At 41.3% G+C, this 21613-nt stretch overlaps 3 protein-coding genes across 3 annotated transcripts in view; 1 reads left to right on the forward strand and 2 right to left on the reverse strand.

Annotated features, from left to right (window-relative positions):
- slc26a6l (solute carrier family 26 member 6, like) overlaps positions 1 to 6445 on the forward strand; it is a 9217-nt gene extending 2772 nt beyond the window's left edge. The window contains exons 6-19 of the mRNA XM_037679473.1: positions 446 to 598; positions 894 to 976; positions 1076 to 1223; positions 1347 to 1460; positions 2588 to 2665; positions 2774 to 2869; positions 3007 to 3113; positions 3229 to 3298; positions 3383 to 3475; positions 4515 to 4625; positions 4847 to 5269; positions 5931 to 5985; positions 6067 to 6212; positions 6419 to 6445. Coding sequence (XP_037535401.1) covers positions 446 to 598; positions 894 to 976; positions 1076 to 1223; positions 1347 to 1460; positions 2588 to 2665; positions 2774 to 2869; positions 3007 to 3113; positions 3229 to 3298; positions 3383 to 3475; positions 4515 to 4625; positions 4847 to 5269; positions 5931 to 5985; positions 6067 to 6212; positions 6419 to 6445 — 1704 coding nt within the window. The remainder of the gene's footprint in view (positions 1 to 445; positions 599 to 893; positions 977 to 1075; positions 1224 to 1346; positions 1461 to 2587; positions 2666 to 2773; positions 2870 to 3006; positions 3114 to 3228; positions 3299 to 3382; positions 3476 to 4514; positions 4626 to 4846; positions 5270 to 5930; positions 5986 to 6066; positions 6213 to 6418) is intronic.
- A 526-nt stretch (positions 6446 to 6971) lies between these two features.
- p4htmb (prolyl 4-hydroxylase, transmembrane b) lies at positions 6972 to 14263 on the reverse strand. The gene is made up of 9 exons (XM_037679474.1): positions 13913 to 14263; positions 13746 to 13827; positions 11773 to 11963; positions 11576 to 11672; positions 10485 to 10647; positions 10219 to 10404; positions 9917 to 10007; positions 9654 to 9777; positions 6972 to 7658 (listed from the first exon to the last, which is right to left on the reverse strand). Exons 1-9 carry the CDS (start codon positions 14261 to 14263, stop codon positions 7441 to 7443), a joined length of 1503 nt encoding a protein of 500 aa, XP_037535402.1. The 3' UTR covers positions 6972 to 7440.
- Positions 14264 to 18075: 3812 nt separating this feature from the next.
- LOC119411895 (myosin heavy chain, fast skeletal muscle) lies at positions 18076 to 21607 on the reverse strand. The gene is made up of 15 exons (XM_037678846.1): positions 21573 to 21607; positions 21372 to 21498; positions 21149 to 21267; positions 20842 to 21038; positions 20582 to 20765; positions 20328 to 20493; positions 20080 to 20204; positions 19690 to 19998; positions 19411 to 19614; positions 19202 to 19327; positions 18946 to 19116; positions 18748 to 18852; positions 18561 to 18656; positions 18338 to 18469; positions 18076 to 18222 (listed from the first exon to the last, which is right to left on the reverse strand). Exons 1-15 carry the CDS (start codon positions 21594 to 21596, stop codon positions 18202 to 18204), a joined length of 2106 nt encoding a protein of 701 aa, XP_037534774.1. The 5' UTR covers positions 21597 to 21607; the 3' UTR covers positions 18076 to 18201.
- Positions 21608 to 21613: the final 6 nt, after the last annotated feature.

A 21613-nucleotide genomic window follows, 5' to 3' on the forward strand; every position in this document is an offset into this window, starting at 1 on the left:
AACTCTAAACACTCTAAAAGAGCACCGAATGTCATGATTTCAGCTCTTTGTCTCCTGATGCACTCTGCCACCTGCCAGCGCTCTTGGCTACGCCCACTTCGCTGCAGAGCGGAGATCATGACATGCTGCATGAAGAAGCTTCTGCAGCTGTGGGCTGCACAAAGGTGCAGCCGGTGCTAAATAATCTAAAATAATTTATTTTAAATAAAAATTCCATGCCGATTGTGTGGCTCATCCATCAATCAGCCAATTGTGTGTCATGTCCAATCTTACTTTGAAAACTCACGATAGAGCGAGTCTGCAAAAAACGAACCGCAAAGTAGCAAGGGACTACTGTATTAGCAGACAGTCAAAAATGTGTTTAAAATCGTGACTAACAAAACTGGACAGAATGTGTAGGTTTCATTTATAGAGGAATCCCTTCTTTGTGTTTTTTGATTTTCAGACTCTGGTGGACATTTGCTCCTTGCTGCCGCAGACACACATCCCCACATTAGTGGTCAGTGCTGTGACCATTGTGCTTCTAATCGCAGCCAAAGAGCTCAACTCATTTTTCAGTGCGAAGCTGCCGGTTCCCATCCCAGTGGAGCTCATCACAGTCAGTTGACACAAGGACACACTCACTGGCCTCATGCTGTTTTACCACCTCTGTGTTCTGTGTTGGAGCTGATGATGCAGCACTGGAAAAAAAAAAGTACAAACACAGTGGAAATATTCAGCTGAATCAGCATTGATGCGAGGGCCTCAATAGTTGTGCACTTCACAGCAAAAATGTTGAATTCAGGGCTAATAATTAGATTCACACCTGGAGTATGATTGACTATGTTTTAATGACTGAGCTGTGTAGTAAAATATAGTTTTTTTTTATCTTTAAGATTCTTCTGTTGTTTTAGATTGTGGCAGGGACCCTGATATCATCCTACACCCACTTGAATACCAACTACACTGTTTCAGTTGTTGGAGAGATTCCAAGTGGGTGAGTGTTTGGATTTATATTACACTTCTGTCCTTATTGGGACATTTCCAACGTCTTTTGCATTGACTGGTTTCATGTTTCCTTTTACCTGTTCACCAGTTTAAGTTCTCCCAGTGTGCCAGATGTGAGAATTTTTGGTGAGGTCATTGGTGATGCTTTTGCGCTGGCTATAGTTGGATATGCTGTATCCATTTCTCTTGGAAAAACCTTTGCACTGAAGCATGGATACAAGGTGGACAGTAACCAGGTGAATACTCATAATTTGGCTTAAGACTTTTGTTTCTGCTCTAAACACGCAGCAATTTTAATTTTGTTGTCATCACGTTTTAAGTTTGCACACTCTTGTGTCTTTGTTTCCATTTTGCTGCAGGAGCTTGTGGCGCTTGGTCTCAGTAATGCAGTGGGAGGCTTCTTCCAGTGTTTCTCTGTCTGCTCCTCCATGTCTCGAAGTCTCATCCAAGAAACCACCGGAGGTAAAACTCAAGTGAGTGAAGGATAGAAAATACAACATTTCCACATTTAGGAATAAAATAAGCAACATATCGCAAAACAGAATTACTGCAGGAAACCAAAACAAAATGTATTGACTTCAAAATCCTTAAAGTTTCAACTTAAATGTCCGAAGACAACATGAGACATCATTAAATTATTTAGAGCAGTGGTTCCCAACCCTGGTCCTTGAGGAATACCATCCTGTATGTTTTATTTATTTCCCTGCTCTAACACACCTGATTCAGTGATTTAATTACTTCCTCATTCCACAGGAGCCTGTAAATCAACCATTTATTAAAATCAGGTGTGTCGGATTAGAGAAACAACTAAAACACGCAGGACGGTGTTCCTCAAGGACCAGGGTTGGGAACCCCTGAGTTCAACCCCTGACGTGGGGGCACAGCCGAATACCAGAACTAATTGACCTAATTGCTTTAGGCAGCACATTTAACAGTTTATATTCACAGTTTAAAAGCCAGCACATGTTCGGGTGTTAAAGCGAATTAGTGCACGCTACATGCTACTGTGAAGGATCCATGAAGGCACCGTGAATGCCGACATGTTCAGATGTTGAAGCAGACATTGTTGCCATCCAGATGTGCCTTTAAAGGAAGGGCTTGCTTATTTCAACAAGACAAAGACAAACCACATTTTGCATGTACTACAAAGAATTCGATCGGGTCTTAAAGTTCTTATCTTTCACCCTCTGAACATTTCTCACAAAATAAAACTGGTGCAAATTGATGAACAGCTGGAATCCTACATTCAGCAGGAATGTGCAATTACTTCATTTTTATTTATTATTAAAAAAATGGATAAGGTTCATTATTTGGCACATTTGCACTGTTTTCAGTTAGATGCAGGTTATTAAACATAATAAATGAATTTATTTACTGTATAGCAATTTTATGCAGTTTACAAGAGATATGTTGACGTTATCGATGACTGAGCCAAGATACAAATGAAATCCAACTTTATGGCTATAGAGAAAAATAGTTTCAGAAAACAAACAGTTTATTCAAATATCCACTGATAGGAACCAGTTAGACATGTCTGGGTTAAAAAAGCCCAGTGTGTCACACGTATGTATCACACCAACCCCTGCTGTTTATTTTGCAGATGGCTGGAGTTGCCTCAGCTCTAATCGTGTTGGTGACCATTCTGAAACTTGGACCACTCTTCCAGGAACTGCCGAAGGTTGGGTTACCTCCCTAAAGTGAAGTTTATAACCAGGATGCAGATCGCTTGTAAATATTTTGTACTGTGCATTTGCAGAGTCTTATCTGATTAATCGTGTCATTTTAGGCTATGCTTGCATCAATTGTGCTTGTTAATCTGAAGGGAATGATCAAGCAGTACTCTGACATTGTTACACTGTGGAGGAGCAGCAAGACTGATCTGGTGAGAGATGATCAACATAAATGATTAAATTACTTTAAACTGGATCATTTTAAAAATAACTCCTAATGCATCAAATTCGATGATATTGTTGTTACCGTCATATTTAATAATAAAGCATCCTGTCCTGCTGTTCTCAGGTGGTTTGGTTGGTCACATGGGTGTCAACGATGCTCCTCAATCTGGATCTGGGCCTGGCTGCCTCCATCATGTTTGCTGTGTTCACAGTTATCTTTAGGACTCAGATGTAAGATTTATCTGCAGCACTTCACAGTGGAGTTCTCACTGCAGGACACCTGAGCCTACAGACTGTTAGAGAAATTCAGCATATATGTGTGTGTTTTGTTATTCATTTTTTTTAGGCCAACATACTCGGTTCTGGGAAATGTTCCAGGTACAGAACTTTATGTGGATATAGAAACACATGGGGAGGTAGGTCAACATGAATAAAAGAAGTTGTTTTCTCTGCTGTGACTGCAAAAGTTGTAAGGATGTTTTTATTTTTTTCTTTGACAGGCAAAAGAGATTCCAGGTGTCACCATTTTCCGTTCCTCTGCTACGGTGTATTTTGCCAACGCTGAGCTCTACCTCGATGCCCTGAAAGAAAAGGTTTGTTCACTCTTCATGTATTTGTCCTAACCTCGGAGTACCAGCTGTATTTTCTTGTTTTTGTTAAATAATCTGATTGATAAAGAATTTTTAAAAGAAAATATTACAGTATAGCATGTTATATGTGTTTTTGCTGTTGTTTTCTGATTTTTAATTTACCCAATTAATTTATATTTCTTTTTGCCTAAATTGCTTTTATTTGTTGAATTTTATTACTAATTGTTAAAGAATTTAGCATTGCAGAGTAAACTTTTCTTATGAGGACAATGCAATTTTGGAGATTATTGATATTCAGCAACTCTTGAAGCACATTATTTCTACATTAAAACAAACAATAAATAACCCGGAAGACCAAAACTAAACACCGATTCTTTGATTTGAAGCTTTTTCTCCAAATTTTTGTATTTTCATTTTGTAGTTTGACCACAGGACCATCTGTATTGATCCATTTATCAGGCACAGCCTCATATGGTGTGTCTTTAATTAATCCAGATTATTAAAACAGTTATAAAACATTCAGTTTATTCTGTGTTTTATTGTTTCTGTAAATCCTGCGTACTTCTCTGCTAGTTCTTACCTTTGTTTCTTCATCAAGTACAGTATTTAGAGGCAGTTAAAATAAACCGTAGAGGGAAAAGTCTCATTTTCTAAAGGCAGAAGAACTGATGATCAATTGGTTTTTTAAATTTATGACTAGGAAAAAAAAAATTAAGCTAAATCCAAACTAAAGTCACATTTTTTATTAGGAATAGGAAATATTAGAAATCTAATCAGGCTGACATTTGGACTTCTGTAATAAGAGGTACAGAAAATACACCATGATTGGTTTAGCTGAAGTTGGATGGAGATAAAGATTGTTATGTTTTATTTATAGTCTGACATGGAGATGTGATTTTGGACACCGAAAAATTACCTTTTTTTTGCACAAAAGTTTCTGTGTCATCTTTATGCAGGAAACTGTTCCTTGTTACTTTTGGTTATTTGTTTGTTTGATCCTTACGTTTGTCTTTATTTATTAATTTGTTCTACTTATTTTCAGAGTGGACTTGACATCAGTAAAATGATTATTTATAAGAGAAGACAGGAGGCCAAACAGAGAAGACGAGAAAGAAGGGCTGAGAGACGGGCCAAGAGGCAGGCTAAGAGAGAGGTGTGAAATATTCAGCAACACTGGATATTTTAGTTAATTCATCACTACTCAATATTTGATGCTCAACTGTAACTCTTTTTGGCATAAACAGCCATTTTGTTCATATGACAAATGCAAAAACAGGTGCCAACATTCTTTACATAAGGCAATAATACAGAGATAACCATTTATTTTCCCCCAAAACATCTTTAAAATAAACTCCTTCCCCACATTTCTTTCAGAGACGGGCTCAAAGAGCAGCTAAGAAGCTTTCTGGACCCCCAGAGCTTTCTGTGGAGGAGGGGGCTGGCTGCTGGAAGGACACATGCATAGATGAGGCAGAGATGGAGGATCCAGGCTGGACTGAGAGGGAGAACGGGACAGTGTTTGTGATCCCAACCACTCCCAGAACTCCTGATGGTCAGTCCAGATGGGAGTACCTGAAAGGAGGGGACCCAGACTGCACCAGTTTGGACTGGATGACAGAGGATCAGGATGGAGACACCACCACTCTGGGTTCTAGCACTGAGGACACCCTGAGCCGGGACCTGGAGCGAGTCTCTCTTGGGTCTTTGGGCAAGTGGACCTGGGACATTCACTCCATTATCCTCGACCTTTCCACAACTAACTTCATTGACATCGTGGCTATAAAGACGATGAAAAATGTGAGTAAATCAACAAATGTGGCATGACGTAGCAGAAAACACCTCAAATGTCCTGACATTTTCTCTTATTTTGATATATAATAAAATCTTTTTACTTTGAAATCAATTAAACTCCAAGTATATTAAAGAATAAACATATTATTATAAAATATTTTACAAGCAATAGCAACATAGAAGATTTGGGAGATTTCACAAAAGATTTTTCTTGTATTTTCAGAAACAAATGTTTTGCTTGTTGGCCTCAACTTATTTTGATTTTTGTGAAATAACAAAAAAAAGTTTATAAAAATAATAAAAAGAAAAGCAGGATTAAAAAAAAAAAAGGGTAATAGTCTGCAGCTTTTCAATGTCAAAACATCTTTTCAGAGCAGCAGAGTATATTTAAGGCAATGTCTGAGGACAAAAGGTGTGTTTTGTTTTAAATAGATGTTAGCTCTTCTGTAAGCGTACTGGTTTGAGTGGATAGAAACACTTGTGGCAACGCCCTTTAATCAGAATCACATCAATATCCATTACTTTTGTTGAGCCATATAATAATCATACTCCCAGATAGTTAAAATAATCCTGATGATTCACTAGTGAAGACAGGGGAAACAATACAAACAGCTTTTATTTTAAAGGCTGTATGAAGTGAAGTATTCAGACTCTGTTCTATCACCAGATTTTTAAGGACTTCAGTGAAATTGATGTGGATATTTACATCGCTGGCTGTCAAGGTGAGCAAAAATATCCTCCAGGTTGTGGCGTTAAAACATTCCTCTTCTTGGTGAGTTGCTCATGAACTCTCGTCTCCACAGCGTCTGTGGTGGAACAATTAGAGCGCGGTGACTTCTTCTCAGAAACGGTAACAAAACAACAGCTTTTTGCTTCTGTTCATGACGCCGTGCTCTTCTGTCTCAACCACCGTGGAGCCACTTCAGTCCCCAGATACGACCCGACGCTGGTGAGTTTATGAAGCTGCTGTTCTGGTTTCATTTAAAATACAGACAGCAAGCAATTCTTAACAAACACAAAACTCTCTGGTCCATGGGAACATAATGTTTTGCAGTTATTGGCAATATTTTAATAAATTATTTTCAGAATCAAATGATCTAACACATGAAAATAAAAAAATCCTGTGTTTATTATGCTGATTATCTTTTTTTACAGGACCTACACAACAACACAAAGTTTTAGAGCCTTCCAGGGATTCATCACCTGCTGATTTATTTAAGTTAAACTGAAAATAATTATGTACTGATATGTTTGTGTATACTTCTCTCTCGTTGTTTGATTGTTACCTTGAAGTGATATTTATACATTGTTTTGTTTTAAAAAAAAAAAAGACAAATGCAGCAAAAAAAAAAAAAGCTTGATTTAATTTTATTTGGTGAACGATTGTGCATTTTAAATAATTAGTCGATAAATCAATAAATAAAATGATCTGGACATCTTGTGCATTTTAATTTATTGTGCGTTCATACAACAGCAGAAGTAAACGGAAGGAACAAAGACAAGAAGACATCATGCATCACACTCAAGTGTGTGCGCTTTTGGTAATGGCAGCCATTGCAATATTCTAGTGCAAATGTTTTGTCACAGCAAAATGTGTTGAGATAAAGTGTTACGACCCGGCTCAACATAAACCGGACCCTATTGTAACGTAGGCGTGTCATGTTACAACAAAACATAAAGCATGCAGAGAAGTGTGTTAGATTCTGTGGGCCATTTAGGGAAATCTAGAGGCAGAAAGGTATTGTGAGTGTAACTGCAGTAAGTGCAGTAAGTTATCTTAGAATAATATGTTTATATCAAAATATTTTTCTAAAGAACTTTTTGCATTTTTTGCAGCTACCTAAACGTTTGGAAAATCTTGAGAGGTGAATATTGGGCTGCTTGCAATGTCAAATTCTGCCACTAGATGTCACTAAAATCACACATACAGTTTGAAACTATACCTCTTCCTGAGTTCTAGTGCAAAACCCCTAATATGGGAAACAATGATAAAACAGTTTGTTTAAAAAAATGTTTTTCAAAGCATCTATTTATTGTTTCATAAATCCATTGTGACCTCATTCCCTGAAATCTTGTATCTACAAACCAGCCACAGAGGATGATATTGAAAATGTTGTGCAGAGGACTGAGGAAGACTAGGACAAATTTATTTGATTTGTAACTATTTAGTGTTTGAGCTACAAATCCTGGTGGATGCTGTGACTGTGTGTGTCTGGGTTTAGAGCAGAATCTTCATCATTTTCATCTTCAGGCAGCTGTGACACCAGCTGCTGGTAGCGAGCCTGCCTCTGGTAATCCGGATCAACGTTGATCCATTTATTGGCAATCCACTTTGTGCCACGGGTGACCACACAGCCACCGTGCAGAGCATACTCATCCTGCTCTCCCACCCAACCTAAAGACAAAAATGAAACAAAAAAAATGTGTAACTTCCATTTGCAGCTCATTATTTTTTAAACGATTACTTTGATAGAGCAAGTTAATCAAATAAAAGATGAGACACTGAAAACAATATTTAAATGGTCAAGTACAGGACAAAACAAATAGGGAAACACAATAAATCAAAAATGTCTGTTCTGTAGGTTCGAAAGTTATTTTAAAAATGAAATGGAGGTGTTTTCAACAACAAAGCTGAAACGCCAATGTCACAAGCTGCTTTTCTGTGTATGATATTAGGTATAAATGCATTTAAATAATCTATACAACCTGGATAAAAAGAAAAAATAATAATAGAAGGATGTGTAAAAACTGAGTAAATTTAAAAAATCAGGAGTGGTTTTCTAATAGGGATCGCTCCAAATGCAGCCAATTTGAAACGCACATGTTGATGGAAGAAAAAAAAACACATTTTGCAAATGAAAAATCCAAAATCTCAGGTATCTCATTTCAATAAAACTGCACTTAAGAAATATTTATAATTATGTTCTTAATTAGAGTATTATTAAATTCATTAATTGTCAATATAAGATTTTATACTACAACACAGGCTAGATAACTGGCTAAATTAGGTGCTATACTTTACAATCTTTTTGCTAAATTCGATGTTTTTCTTTTCCTTTTTGTCACTCGGCTTGTCATATTTATTTATCAACTTAATAAATGTTTGATGCAGAAAAATTTATATGAAGATGGCAAGAGTAATAAAGATAAACAGTAAGAATGAAGAGTACAGACAAGAACTGTATGCTCAGAGATTTTGAAGGCGGTACAGACAAAAATATGTCCATAATTAAGCTTCTGTATGTAGCATTTCTGCAAAGAGACGGTGTTATCAGAATTAATCAGAATCAACTTTATTGTCATTGCACAGTTAAGCACAGCGAAAATACATTCCAGTGCAGCCGTCCAACAAGGGTAGGTGTAAATGCATGGGGGCTGCAGCTTCAGTGAAGTGCTGCCCTTATCGCTTATATAAAAAAAGGGAATAAAAACATGAGGAAAGAAGGTACTAAAAAAAGATCTCTCACACTGTGTCCTTGACACACAGGCGCAGTGTAAAGTAGCAAAAAAAACTACCACAAGACATTATGAGGAAGCCGGCAAAGGCGGTGAGATTGTCCGTGAACACAGCCAGAAAGTTCCATAGTCCTGATAAAGATGGCACAGTGTCTATCAGCCGGTGCGGCTCTGACAAGGGTCCACAGATGCAGAGCTTCATGATTTACATACCCTCCAGGAGCGATTTGAGATAAGTTGGCCTATCCAAGGCCAAATGGGGGAGCTAGTTTCAGATAAACAACAATTGTTTTGGGACAGGCCGACTACTGATTTCCCGTCTGCCTTCATAGTTTCTGCTGGTACACTCAGTGGCAAATCCAAACAGCCAGATTCTTGGTCTTTCCGCCGGTCTGTGCTTGTAGCCTTCTCCAAGGTCGATTCCCTCATGCCAGCGAGTTCTAGCATCTGAGTCTGAGCGCTCGAAGCACAGTGCAATCCCTCATATAAGGCAGGCAGCCTCATCATTGCCAAAACTGCTGCTGACGTCTTCCTTATTTGTCGATATCCCAGGTACCCGCCGATTCCAAAAAGCAGAAACCCTGTTATCATAAATCCAATTATGTATGTGTCTTCAACGTCCTCAACGGACAATACAGACAGGCACATCATCTTCTATACAACCAAGGAATCCATGACATATCCAGCTGCGTGTGTCCCTTCAGGGCATGAGGGTTCTCCTTCACCCTGTCTTCTCGTCGAGAAAATTTTATCAATTGCGTTGAGAGACCAGCTGACCAGATTCATAATAATTTACGATTTGGAAGATGTGTAAAGAGAGGCTCTGAGAGTCACAGGACAAGAGCAAAAGCAGGAGGGGAGGCAGGAGAGGGAAAGAAAGTGTCCGTCATCGTCGAGAGCAAATCAGAAAAAAAAGTGATTATGATTATCCTACCTTTCCCATCAGAGAGGTAGTTGTACCAGAAAACGGCGGTCCCTTTGGTCGGCTTCACTCTCAGATTACTCTTATCACAGTTTCTTCTGGTGTCCAAAAGATCCACGTCGTTCTGTATAAGACACTAAAACACACACTCAGACTAAGTGACATGGCTCCCTTGACGTCGGACACATCAACTCACCAACAGACAAGTGAGTTCACACAGATGTGAAAAACATGCACGATGTGTCCACATTACTCCTCTGTGAACATTTACGCACCACTTCCTCATAGGTCCTGTTGTCTGCCACAGGGAATGCGGTCTCCCCGCCCCCATCAACAGAGTTCAGGTAGAAGAGAACTGTGATGTACCTAAGTGTGCAACATAGGTTTAAATTGACACACACATGTATGGTGCAAAGACGCACACACGTATACAGACGCTTGGCAAAATGAGTGGCGAGCGCAGAAACTGTTCCGTGCACAGATCAGTAATGGTGTCAGACAGATGAATCCACATCAAAACATACACAGACATGTTTATATATTTATAATCAAGTTATCGTTGAAGGTGATACCTCACCTGCACGACGTCTCAAAAGGAGTGGAGATATTAGCCGCAAGGCGTGTGTGTGAACACGCTGTCTCAGGGTAGACAGGCCCGCTGTCTTGGTGGGCGTGGTAGTGCCCCCCCTCTTCATAGCGAACCACCTGAAGTGGTTCACTGAGGTCCACTAGTGCGGGCGGCATTCGAGTGAGGCGAGTCACCCTTTGGAAGAGAAGCAGATGATTAAAAAAAATGGTAGAAATGTACTGACTGGATCTTGACTATGGGTGAGTCTGCCTCACCTTTGCTTGATTTCTTGGAGAACCTGGTGAGCTCCTTTGCCCTGATACAACCAGGTGTGCCTGCTGTTTCGCACCAGCTGACTCCTCTGCACCCCTCGCTGCAGAAGGAAGCGCTGGAAGGCGTCACTGCTCAGGAGCCGAAACTCCTCAAGGCTCAGCAAACCTGGCTCACAAATAAGACAGCACGTGATCAGTACATCTGTAGAATTGTTTTGACGCTTCTCCGCTGGTCCCCAGGAATTTCAGCCTTTCAGAACAAATGATATCTGTGTGACTTTGCAAAGCTTTTAAGAGTAAATAAATTCAACTGAAAATAACTTAAAGGCCTTGAAGTAATGCATACACTCAGAGTACGTGTTGTGGATGACTCAGCTGTTACCAAATCAACTTTTGGTTCAGTATTTGTAAAACTAACCGAGTTATACCCATTTGTGTGCGTTTTTTTAAGGATAAGTGTGGCAGCCAATTTGAATTAAGTTAATCTCCAAAGGTTAGTCATTTCATTTGTAGATGTGGACCCAAAGATTCATTACAATTCGTCCAGTGGTCAACAAAATAATTTGGTAACAGACACACCAAAGGACAAAAACATAGTTAAAAACTCAAGATCATCTTCTAAAAACACTCCTAAAAATAAAATACTGAAGAAAATGTAATACTTCTGTACATGACAATATGTTTTCAAAGTTGTAGATTTGCCATTCATTTCAGTGGCAATAAGAAAACTTGCTAAAAGTACAAAATTAAACTCTAAAGTTTGTCAATAATTCAAATCATCCAGTACCTGCTGTATGCTTGTTTTAGACAGTTTTCCAATTTCACACATAAACTCAGTCATATGCTCATTTTGGTTAAGTCTTATAACCAACTGCCACTTTTATATTTACTGACCTACATTAAGAAAATGCTTAAAAAGTAAAAGCTTTTGCTTTCTGGATTTATTTGTTCCCAGAGTTCATCCTGAAGCTGTGAAAATAGTCTTCTATCCCTTTGCATAAAATCAGCTTCAAAAACCACTTCATGAAAATAATCCTGATGAACTAATTTATATCAGAGACTACAATATAATAAAAGGCAAGTTGTTTTCTAACCATTGTCGTCCTTGTCGGCTTTGAGCCCGGCGTAAACTTCTCGTAGATTCTCCGGAGTGAGCCAGATGCCTTCCCTCACCCGAGAATGAGTCAAAATCTTAGAGGCACAGCAGTAAAGAGAGGATGAGTTACCAGCTTTATGACGGAGAAAAAACACTTTCTGTCGTTCACGTTGCAGTCCACAAACAGACAACGACCTCTTGAAGCTGCAGTTGTCCATCTTGGTTAATATCGAGAAGGTTAAAGATCTCCTCTGGGTTGAGGTTGAGCTCTTTGGCCAGTTCTTCTTGACCTTCTTGGACCATCAGCTGACTCTCCATCAGACCCTTCAGCTGTGCCAGCCTCATCACCACACGACACTCATCATCAGACAGAAACCCAGGGATCTCTGCACAATAACACACACACAAGAAACAATGAAGGAGAAACTCCAAACTTGTCATCACGAAAGGAAAACTACAAATGTTCATTACAGATTTTTTTTTTTTTTTCTGGAATAAACAAGCAAAGACTGACTTCTGGTCTCATTCCTCCAGACATAACTGTCTTTTTTTTTTAAACATAATTCCTTTGTTTCCATCAGAAGCACAAGTGGGCAACATTTTTCTCCGGTAGGATTATTTTATTTTCGTGAAAAGGACTGAAGTGTCTCACATGGACACAGCATGCCGCTCGAATACATCATGTTTATCATCATCTGCATACATCATGTAGAGGAAGGCTTGCTCTGGTGTGCTTGTCCACCAACACATTTGTTGCACATTTTCATGCAAAACTTCATAAACTAAAATATTTTCTTTATGTTTTGGTGATGACAAGCTTGTACCATAGCTGACGCGATTAGTCAATGCAGTCCTTTAGCATATTAAACATAATGTAACCTTAAAAAACATGAGAGCTGATTTAGACCCTTTTGATGCAACATTAATGCCATTTTCCTCTTTTTTAAACATAATTGCTAAATCTTTTACAAAAACCAACCAGGGTAAAGTTTAGTTCTAGTTTAGTTTAAAACATGGGCAGTGTTCTCGGTTGTAAACTGGTAGAAATCCAGTATGTAACTTGTCTGAAGTTTCCTAAATTATTAAGTATTATGTCTTCCATCAGTCACTGCCTTCCACCATGAAAGTTGGGTGATAATGTAACGTAATTGTGTGTGTGTATATGTGTTCATTTGTCTGTTGGTAGTTTTGATATGTTTTAATCATTATTTGCCAACTAACCACTCTTCTGCCTTCTACATTATTTTTGCCAAAATAAAACTGCAATATTTATTTTTTTCTTTCTTTCGGCTGCTCCCTTCTTTAGGGGTCGCCACAGTGACTAACATACATGAAGACTTGGTCATTGTTTTGCACCGGATGCCCTTCCTGACACAACCACTGAGCTACCACAGCCCTCTGTGTGGAGCAGAGAGCTGCCGTACGGTATCCAGGGGAGGAGATGGTGGAGGCTAAGGGCCCAGAGAGGGCCAAATGAGGGTGGAGGCAGATGTGGGTGGTTTACCTTTCCCACCCACATTTTGATGTTACGGTCAGGGGGATTCAAACCAGTGGTTTTCCGATCACAGGCTCTCTAGCCTCTGTGCCACCACTCGCTCAAAATAAAGCAACAATGATTTAGAATAATTATTGCATGGAAATGTATAATGATGCAACTGTGAGCGCATGGTTCCCCCTTTTTTTTTTTTTTTTTGTCAATCTGTTAACAGATTTTCTCATTATTTAACTAAATAATAAATAGACTACATCTTTTTGGGTCAGCCCAGTTCAAGATGTCTGCCCAGCTAATTGACCTCAGCAAACACAAAAATACCCACACCTCAGTCAGTGATGAAAAAAAATTGTTGTTTACTATATTTCTTTTGGACCTTGTAAATATATTTCATTTTCAGTTTTTGGTATTTGTTTTTAGCGAGCCGAATTGGTTCTTCTCATCCTGAACATATTGCGTTGCTGACCTTGTAACCTGCATATGACAAATAAAAAACAGCAATAATGCAGAAATTGAGCTAAAACTCAGTGTGATCGTAGCTGAGAGTCATCTCCAATACTTTGAGCCCTAACTTAAGCAAGATGGATAAATCATTTGATTTCAAGTTGTTTTGTGGGCCATGTTGACACAACTAAGGGCCTCTTTTGGCCCGCGGGTCATATGTTGTTTTTCTTACCAAACAGCAGCGGTTTCAGGCTCAGAGTCCTCATCTCGTGCACCTTGTCCGGCACCAGGGACACCTTCTGGACATGTCCCACCTGAAAGATAAATCACTGCTTTGCTGTTGACGTTTAATCTTTTATTCGTTTGCGTCAAAGAGAACATGAAGAAACGATCCCTCACCCTTATCCCCTCGAGTCTCGTCAGAGAAACGTCGCGCGCGAACTCGGGCTTGGCCGGCGGGCGTCTCGACCCGGCGGCGGCGGCGGGGCGCTGGAGGAGGCGGCCGCCCGCATCCGCGTCACGAGCCCCGCCGGCGTCCTCCTGGCCGCTGCTGTAGTGAACGTAGAAGAGCAGCGCTATGACATTGATGATGTAGACGTGGAAAAACACCATCACCACCACGAAGTACGAGCGGGAGCACACGCTGCTCTTGGGGCCGGGGAGGCGCTCGCACGGCGGCGGGAGCTCCACCTCGCTCCGGCCGGACGGAGGCGCGTCCTCTGCGTCCGCCGTCTCCTGGACGTCCGTCATGTTGAGGCTCAAGGAGCTGACGGCGCCTTCGCCATCAAACACTAGAAAAAACACGCGTTTCTATAGCAGAGAAGTAGATGATGCTGAGTTTAATGAAGAGGGAACAGAAAACCCTTAAAGAAATGTCATGGGCAAATCTCAAGCGCAGTTTAAAGCAGTGCACTGTTTTCTTAAAGTGTGTAAGAGGCTTCTCGCTGCAGGCTCGGACAGTCTGTTTACTGCAGCAGCGCACTGCGCATCCCCAACCACTCGCAGGAAACTGCCCCTAATCCTGCCCCAACAGCAACCCACAATAAGAAGGATGTCCGAAAAAATAAAAACAACAAAAGTGAAGCGAAAACAACAAAAAACAGGATGGCTTCAGCAGATTATCCGCTCTGTTGCTGACAGGAACAGTCTGTCAGGACAATGCTGACCTCTGGCGAGCCAAAGCCACAGCACCATCCAGTCAGTCATTTTTACTTCAACACAACATTGTACTGTGCACGCTCGTCCCTGAGATATGGAGCACCAAAAGTGCCCAAATTACAAATACTGTCGTCCCTCACTATATCGCAGTTCACTTCTTGCGGCTTCAATGTATGCGGGTTTTTTTAAACCCGTTTTTTTTTTTTTTTTTTTTTTAAAGAAATTCTTATTTTGTGTATAGCCTACTATGCTGTGCAATTCAATTCAGTTTATTTATAAAGCGCCAACCAATGTTTAAACTGAGCCAGATCCTGCCGGAACAGGAACTTTCTTATTTTGACAGGGTGCGTTCCAGTAACCGTTTGCTTGGATCTGGTAATTTTCAGTCAGAGTCAGAGTCAGAGTTTTTTTTATTGTCATTCGCACCTCATGTGGTACATGTGGTGGAGCGAAATTATGTACACAAGGTCCCAGTTACATCCAACAATAAAATGTATAAGAAAAACAGTAATAACATCTAAGATATGAACTAAGAAAAACATCAACTAAATATACACTAAGCACTCATAACATAAAAACATTGAACATCAGCACAAACATGAACATGAGTCTGTGAGCAGATGTGCACGCATGAACACATCAACATTGAAACAGATCAGCAGCAACATGAAACAGATCAGCAGCAACATGATATGGTTTTACACAGTGATTATTCTAGTTAGAGATTCATGAGTCTAACAGCCTCAGGGTAGAAGCTGTTCCTCAGTCTAGTGGTTCTACACTTAATGCTCCTTAACCTCCTTCCTGAGGGGAGTGGGGCAAAAAGTGTGTGTGCTGGGTGGGTGGGGTCCTTCATGATGCAGGTGGCCCTCTTCCTGCATCTGGAGGTGTAGATGTCTGTGATGGTGGGGAGACTGATTCCAACAGATTTCTGTGCAGCCTTCACCACTCTCTGCAAAGCTTTTCTTTCTGCAGCTGTGCAGCCTCCATGCCACACATTGATGCTCGAGCACAGGATGCTCTCCACTGCACACCTGTAGAAGGAGGTGAGGACTGAGCTTCCCAGACCAGCTCGCCTCAGCCGTCTGAGGAAGTAGAGTCTCTGATGAGCTTTCTTGATCAGGCTGGTGGTGTTGTTGCTCCAGCTGAGGTTGTCATTCATGTGTACACCCAAGTACTTGTAGCTGGAGACCACTTCCACCGCAGATCCTCTTATGTTCAGGGGGGTGTAGGTGTTTTTGTTCCTTCTGAAGTCCACAATCATCTCCTTTGTCTTCTTCACATTGATGTGAAGGTTATTCTCTCTGCACCAGCTCTCCAGGTGTTCCACCTCTTGCCTGTAGCTGGACTCATCATTGTTTGTGATGCATCCCACCACCGCTGTATCATCTGCAAACTTTACAATGTGACAGCCTGGATGGGTAGCTGCACAATCATATGTGAGCAGAGTAAACAGAAGGGGGCTCAACACACATCCCTGAGGAGAGCCAGTGCTGAGGGTTATGGTGGAGGAGGAGAGGTTGTGGATCCTCACTAACTGTGGTCTGTTTGTTAAAAAGTCTAGTACCCAGTTGCAGATGGAGGGGCTTAGTCCTAGTGTGGATAGTTTGTCCATCAGGGTTTGGGGGATCATGGTGTTGAAGGCGGATGTGAAGTCCACAAAGAGCATACGGACGTAAGAGTTTTTCTGCTCCAGGTGGTTGAGTGCAGTGTGGACCACAGAGGAGATTGCATCCTCTGTTGATCGGTTCTCACGGTATGCGTACTGATGAGGGTCCTCGTTGATGTTGATGGTTGTTTTGATGTGAGTCATGACCAGTTTTTCGAAGCATTTAGCGACTATCGGGGTGAGGGCCACTGGCCGATAGTCATTCAGACCAGTCACTGTAGAGCTTTTTGGGACTGGGATGATGGTGGCAGTCTTCAGGCAGGTGGGAACTGTCTCCAGGGTAAGTGAGGTGTTAAAGATGTCTGCCAGCACCTCACAGAGCTGATCAGCACATTCCTTCAACACTTTTCTGGGGATGTTGTCTGGGCCAGTTGCTTTGTGCGGATTAATCCTCCTGAAGGTACTCCTTACTTCTGCTGAGGTCACGCTGAGATGCTCTTCATCGGGTGGTGAGGTGAGTCTGGTGCTGGGTGGTCTGTTCGGGTCTTCAAAGCGTGCATAGAACACATATGACTGCCTTGAATGAATACAATTTATACTGGATATGTAAACTGAAAGGGCAGCATGGTGGCGCAACTGGTAGAGCCGCTGCCTCTCAGCGAGCAGGTCCCTGCTTCAAATCTCAGTCCGGGGGCCTTTCTGGGTGGAGTTTGCATGTTCTCTCCGTGCATGCGTGGGTTTTCTCAGGGTGCTCCGGTTTCTTCCCACAGACCAAAAACATGCATGTTAGGCTGATTGGTAACTCTGAATTGTCCCTAGGTGTGAGTGAGAGAGTGAATGGTTGATTTTCTCTGTGTGGCCCTGTGATGGACTTGCGACCTGTCCAGGGTGTACCCCGCCCCTCGCACAGTGATTGCTGGACATGGGCACTGGCGATCCCCGTGACCCAAAATGGAAGAAGCAGGTAAAAGATAATGGATAGATGGATGTAAATAATTACATAAACACAAATTTTAAACACAACAGCCACTGACAAGCTTCTTGATATCACATATGTGCCCTTTCAAGTAAGCATTTTCCGCCTCTACCCTTAAAAAAACTCTGCCCCTGAAAGTGCAACATCATCACACAGTTTTATTGAAGAACTCAAAAATATAATAAAACAGAACAACAAAACTGCCGATCAATGCAACAGTTTAAGTGGGTCATTCATAAAATTTTGATTATTTATTTAAAATACAATGAGAGAAATGTTTGATGTGTATTATTCACATTACGGATCCAAACAACAGTGCTAATTAGTCAAAATATGTTAGGATGCTTGACAGAAGCAGAGTGTTTACAAATGTAGGTAAATGTAGATGTTTATCAACCCGTTAACATACACTAAAATGCAAGAAAGCGCATTTACTTTATCCCAGAATCTTCTGTCTCTGAGCAAAACACCTAATCCCTGATTGCTCCCCGGGCGCTTATAGCTGCCCACTGCTCCACTGGGGTGTATCCCAGATGTGATGGGTGAAATACAGAAAACCAATTTTGCCATTGTATGGGAACATACAATTGCACTTTATTGTTTTTTTTTTTTAAAATAGTAAAAAAAAGTATAATATTGCTACTTTGCATATTTTCACCTGTTGCAAGGGTCTTTTGAACTTAACCCCCATGATAGTAGGTGAAAGATCACTGTATGCACAAATAGATAACTTATCCAATGAAATGAATGGGAGTAAAAGTTGTTTGTGGTCATTTGCATTGATCTGGTCATAAATAAAGGCATAGACAGAACAGTGAGTCAGCTTTTTCAGTTTTATTTCACTAAATGTATTTGAATCATATCATGCTTCACATGCTCAAAAGAACACGTAACAAGATCCTCATATTGTATGATTCTTGTCACAGTTTTGGTGAGATTTCACCATCACTCCTGGGACTCTTTAGTCTGAAACAACAAACAATGACAATGTTAAACACAGAGCTGGAAACTATAGCTATTTAAAAAGATGAACAATCCTTTAAACTAGATTCACGTTATTGTTTATTTTTTTTATCTATACCTTGACAATTTCCCGACTCTTGGCCCTCAGCTTGTTGACCTGAGACTCGGCGATGTCGGCACGCTCCTGAGCTTCCTCCATCTCGTGCTGCACCTTCCTGTACCTGGTCAGGTGAGTGTTGGACTGCTCCTCCTGTGCAGTAAACCACAAAAAAACTCAACATTTCTAAACTAAACGGTGCTTTTTTAAATTTAAACATGTCATCAGATGTTTGTACGCTTACAGCCTCCTCAGCCTGTCTCTTATAAGATTTCACTTTCAGCTGCAGTTTGTCCACCAGATCCTGCAGTCTGGTGATGTTCTTCTTGTCCTCCTCAGTCTGTTAAATGACAGAACATTAAGATTGCTGTTGTTTTCTGGACTAAATATTATCAGAATGGGGGGGGGGGGGGGGGGGGACAGCTTCTGACCTGATAGGTGAGTTCCTTCACTCTTCTTTCATATTTTCTCACTCCCTTGATAGCTTCTGCGCCGCGCCTTTGTTCAGCATCAATTTCAGTCTCCAGTTCACGAACCTTCAAAAACGAGATGTGAAGAGAACATAAAATAAATGTTATACTTTTTTTTTTTTTACTGACAGAAAATGGTATTATTTGTGTTTTGCATACCCGAGCCTCCAGTTTCTGGAGCTGCTTCTTGCCTCCCTTCATGGCCAGATTTTCAGCTTCATCCAGACGGTGCTGCAGGTCCTTCACCGTCACCTCCAGGTTCTTCTTCATCCTCTCCAAATGAGCGCTGGTGTCCTGCTCCTTCTTCAGCTCTTCGGCCATCATGGCAGCCTGAACATTTCCAGTCATTGTTTTGTTTTGATAAGACATTGAAGGAGGGACAACTTCTGCAGGAATAAAGCTCAGGAGGACTCACGTCAGTGATGGCCTTCTTGGCTTTATCTTCAGCGTTTCTCGCCTCCTGAACAGCATCTTCCACCTCCCCTTGGATCTGAACCAGATCAGCCTCCAGCTTCTTCTTGGTGTTGATCAGGCTGGTATTCTAGAATACAAGAAATGACAATGCAGTCCCACGTGTAAAACCAAATAGAGGTACGCAGACTGGTCAGACTTTTGGTTAGGTACCTGAGAATGCAGCAGTGTAACACGCTCGCTGGCATCAACCAGTTCCTGTTCAGCCATTTTGCGGCTTCTCTCTGTTTGCTCGAGAGCAGCTCTCAGCTCCTCGATCTCAGCCACCATCAGGGTGTTCCTGCGCTCCACCATCGCCACCTGCTCTCTCATCTCATCTTGTCCTCTGACAGCCTCATCAAGATGCAGCAGTGTATCCTTTAATAAACAAAAAGAATTAACCATCCAGTCCGCTTGACATAAGCTCTATAAACAGTTCTCTTCAGTATCCACCTTAAGATGACCCTGAATGTTCCTCAGCTGTTTCTGAGCTTCAGCTGCCTGGCGGTTTGCGTGGCTCAGCTGGATCTCCATCTCATTCAGGTCTCCCTCCATCTTCTTTTTGATTCTCAGGGCATCGTTCCTGCTCCTGACCTCGGCGTCCAGAGTGCTCTGCATGGTCTCAATCACCCGCTGGCTGTTCCTCTTGATCTGTTCGATCTCCTCTTCCTTTTCTGCCAACTTTCTGTCAATTTCGCTCTTGACTTGGGTGAGCTCCAGCTGAACACGGAGAATCTTGGACTCTTCGTGCTCCAGGGTTGCCTTGGAAAACATATTGTCTGGTTAAGTTTTAAAGACGTTGATGAAAAGAGTTAGACCGGAGGTTATTTCTTCAAGTAGTACCTCGGCCTCTTCAAGGGAGGTTTGGAGTTCACACTTCTCAGTCTCAACGACCTTTTTTCCTTTTTCCAGTTCGTGAATGGTCTTTCCAGTTTCACTGATTTGCTCAGTTAGATCTGAGATCTCCTCTGTAAAACAAATGAAAGTAGGGCTTTAAGTTTCATGGGTTTTTAAATAAAACGCTGCTTTGATTCTGCAACATGCTTCAAAGTGTGAGTAATTCATGTTAATCGACATAAAACAGTTCATACGCTGCAGGTTCTTGTTCTCCCTCTTCAAGGTCTCCAGCTGATCCAGAGACTCTTCATATGAATTTTTCAGCTTGAACATTTCAGTGCTGAGAGAGCGAGCCTCTTTCTGAGCTCCTTCCAGCTCAGCCTGGCTTTCTTCATACTTCTGCTTCCACTCTGCAAGGACCTTAGAACATGAAGAAGCCCAACAATAATTTATAACTATGTTCTTTAATAAGATGCACAGAACAGAAATAATACTACTAATAATAAACCTTGTCAAAGTTCCTCTGCTTCTTGTCCAGGGTTGCAGCCAGAGCATTAGCTCTTTCCACATCGATCATCAGGTCCTCCACTTCACCATGAAGCCTCTGTTTAGTCTTTTCCAGAGAGGCACATTTGGCATTCACAGCCTCAATGGATTCCTCGGCATCCTGAAGACGCTGGGCCAGCTTTTTCCTGGGAAGAGTATTTGCTTTATATGCCTGAAGTGCTTTGAAATTTAAAGTAATCACAAATGGGAAAATATCCATACTTAGCCTCCTCCAGCTCCTCAGTGCGCTGAATGGCGTCAGTCTCATATTTGGTTCTCCACTGAGCCACCTCGCTGTTAGCCTTGGACATGGAACGCTGCAGCTCCGCTTTGGCCTCCTGCTCCTCCTCATACTGCTCTCTGAGCAGATCAGAGTCGTGACGAGACGACTGGACAGCATGAGCCAGGGCGTTCTTGGCCTGACAAAAAACATGAGCGGGTTTTTTATTTACTACAATATTTATCAAGCCTTGAACTGATTCAACATTGCAGTTCTGTGGCAGTGCGAGTGTTTTTAGTGGACACACACTTTAACTTCCTCTTCAACGTGCCTCTTCAGTTCTTCAATCTGCTGAGTGTAAGCCTGCTTGCTCCTTGTCAGCTGAGACACAAGAGCTTCTTTCTCTTCTAGTTGGCGACTGATTTCACCTAATTTATTTCAAGAAAATTAAAAACGGAAAATAATGGTTCATGTTGGAAGCATGGTATTAAAATAAGTAAATTAAAAAAAAAAGGTGTAACAAGAATTTCACCATTCTCTGTTTGCAGCCTTGCCCGTTGCACTCCAGTGTCATTCAGCTGTCGCACATGTTCATCATTTTTGGCCTTCAGCTCGCTCAGTTGATCTTCAAGGGTGCGACACATTTTCTCAAGATTCACCTGTTTGACAACAAGCATTTTGACTCTGTCAGTTTCAGTAATGTCACTACCAGATCAGCACTCATTTGTTGTACCTTTGCTTTTGCAATGGCCTCCATGTTGCTTGAGAGGTCAT

Source organism: Nematolebias whitei, chromosome 7 (genome assembly GCF_014905685.2).
Source record: "Nematolebias whitei isolate Nwh7 chromosome 7, NemWhi1, whole genome shotgun sequence".
Lineage (NCBI taxonomy): Eukaryota > Metazoa > Chordata > Actinopteri > Cyprinodontiformes > Rivulidae > Nematolebias > Nematolebias whitei.

Coding starts and splice junctions, on each gene's coding strand:
- p4htmb (XM_037679474.1), bottom strand. CDS start 14,263: ATGACGGACGTCCAGGAGACGGCGGACGCAGAGGACGCGCCTCCGTCC. Junction 11,964..13,745: donor CCTGAAACCGCTGCTGTTTG/GTAAGAAAAACA, acceptor GTTATTGTGCAG/AGATCCCTGGGTTTCTGTCT. Junction 9,778..9,916: donor ACAGGACCTATGAGGAAGTG/GTGCGTAAATGT, acceptor TGTGTGTTTTAG/TGTCTTATACAGAACGACGT.
- LOC119411895 (XM_037678846.1), bottom strand. CDS start 21,596: ATGGAGGCCATTGCAAAAGCAAAG. Junction 19,328..19,410: donor TTACACTGCTGCATTCTCAG/GTACCTAACCAA, acceptor CTTGTATTCTAG/AATACCAGCCTGATCAACAC. Junction 18,657..18,747: donor TGAAGGAACTCACCTATCAG/GTCAGAAGCTGT, acceptor GTCATTTAACAG/ACTGAGGAGGACAAGAAGAA.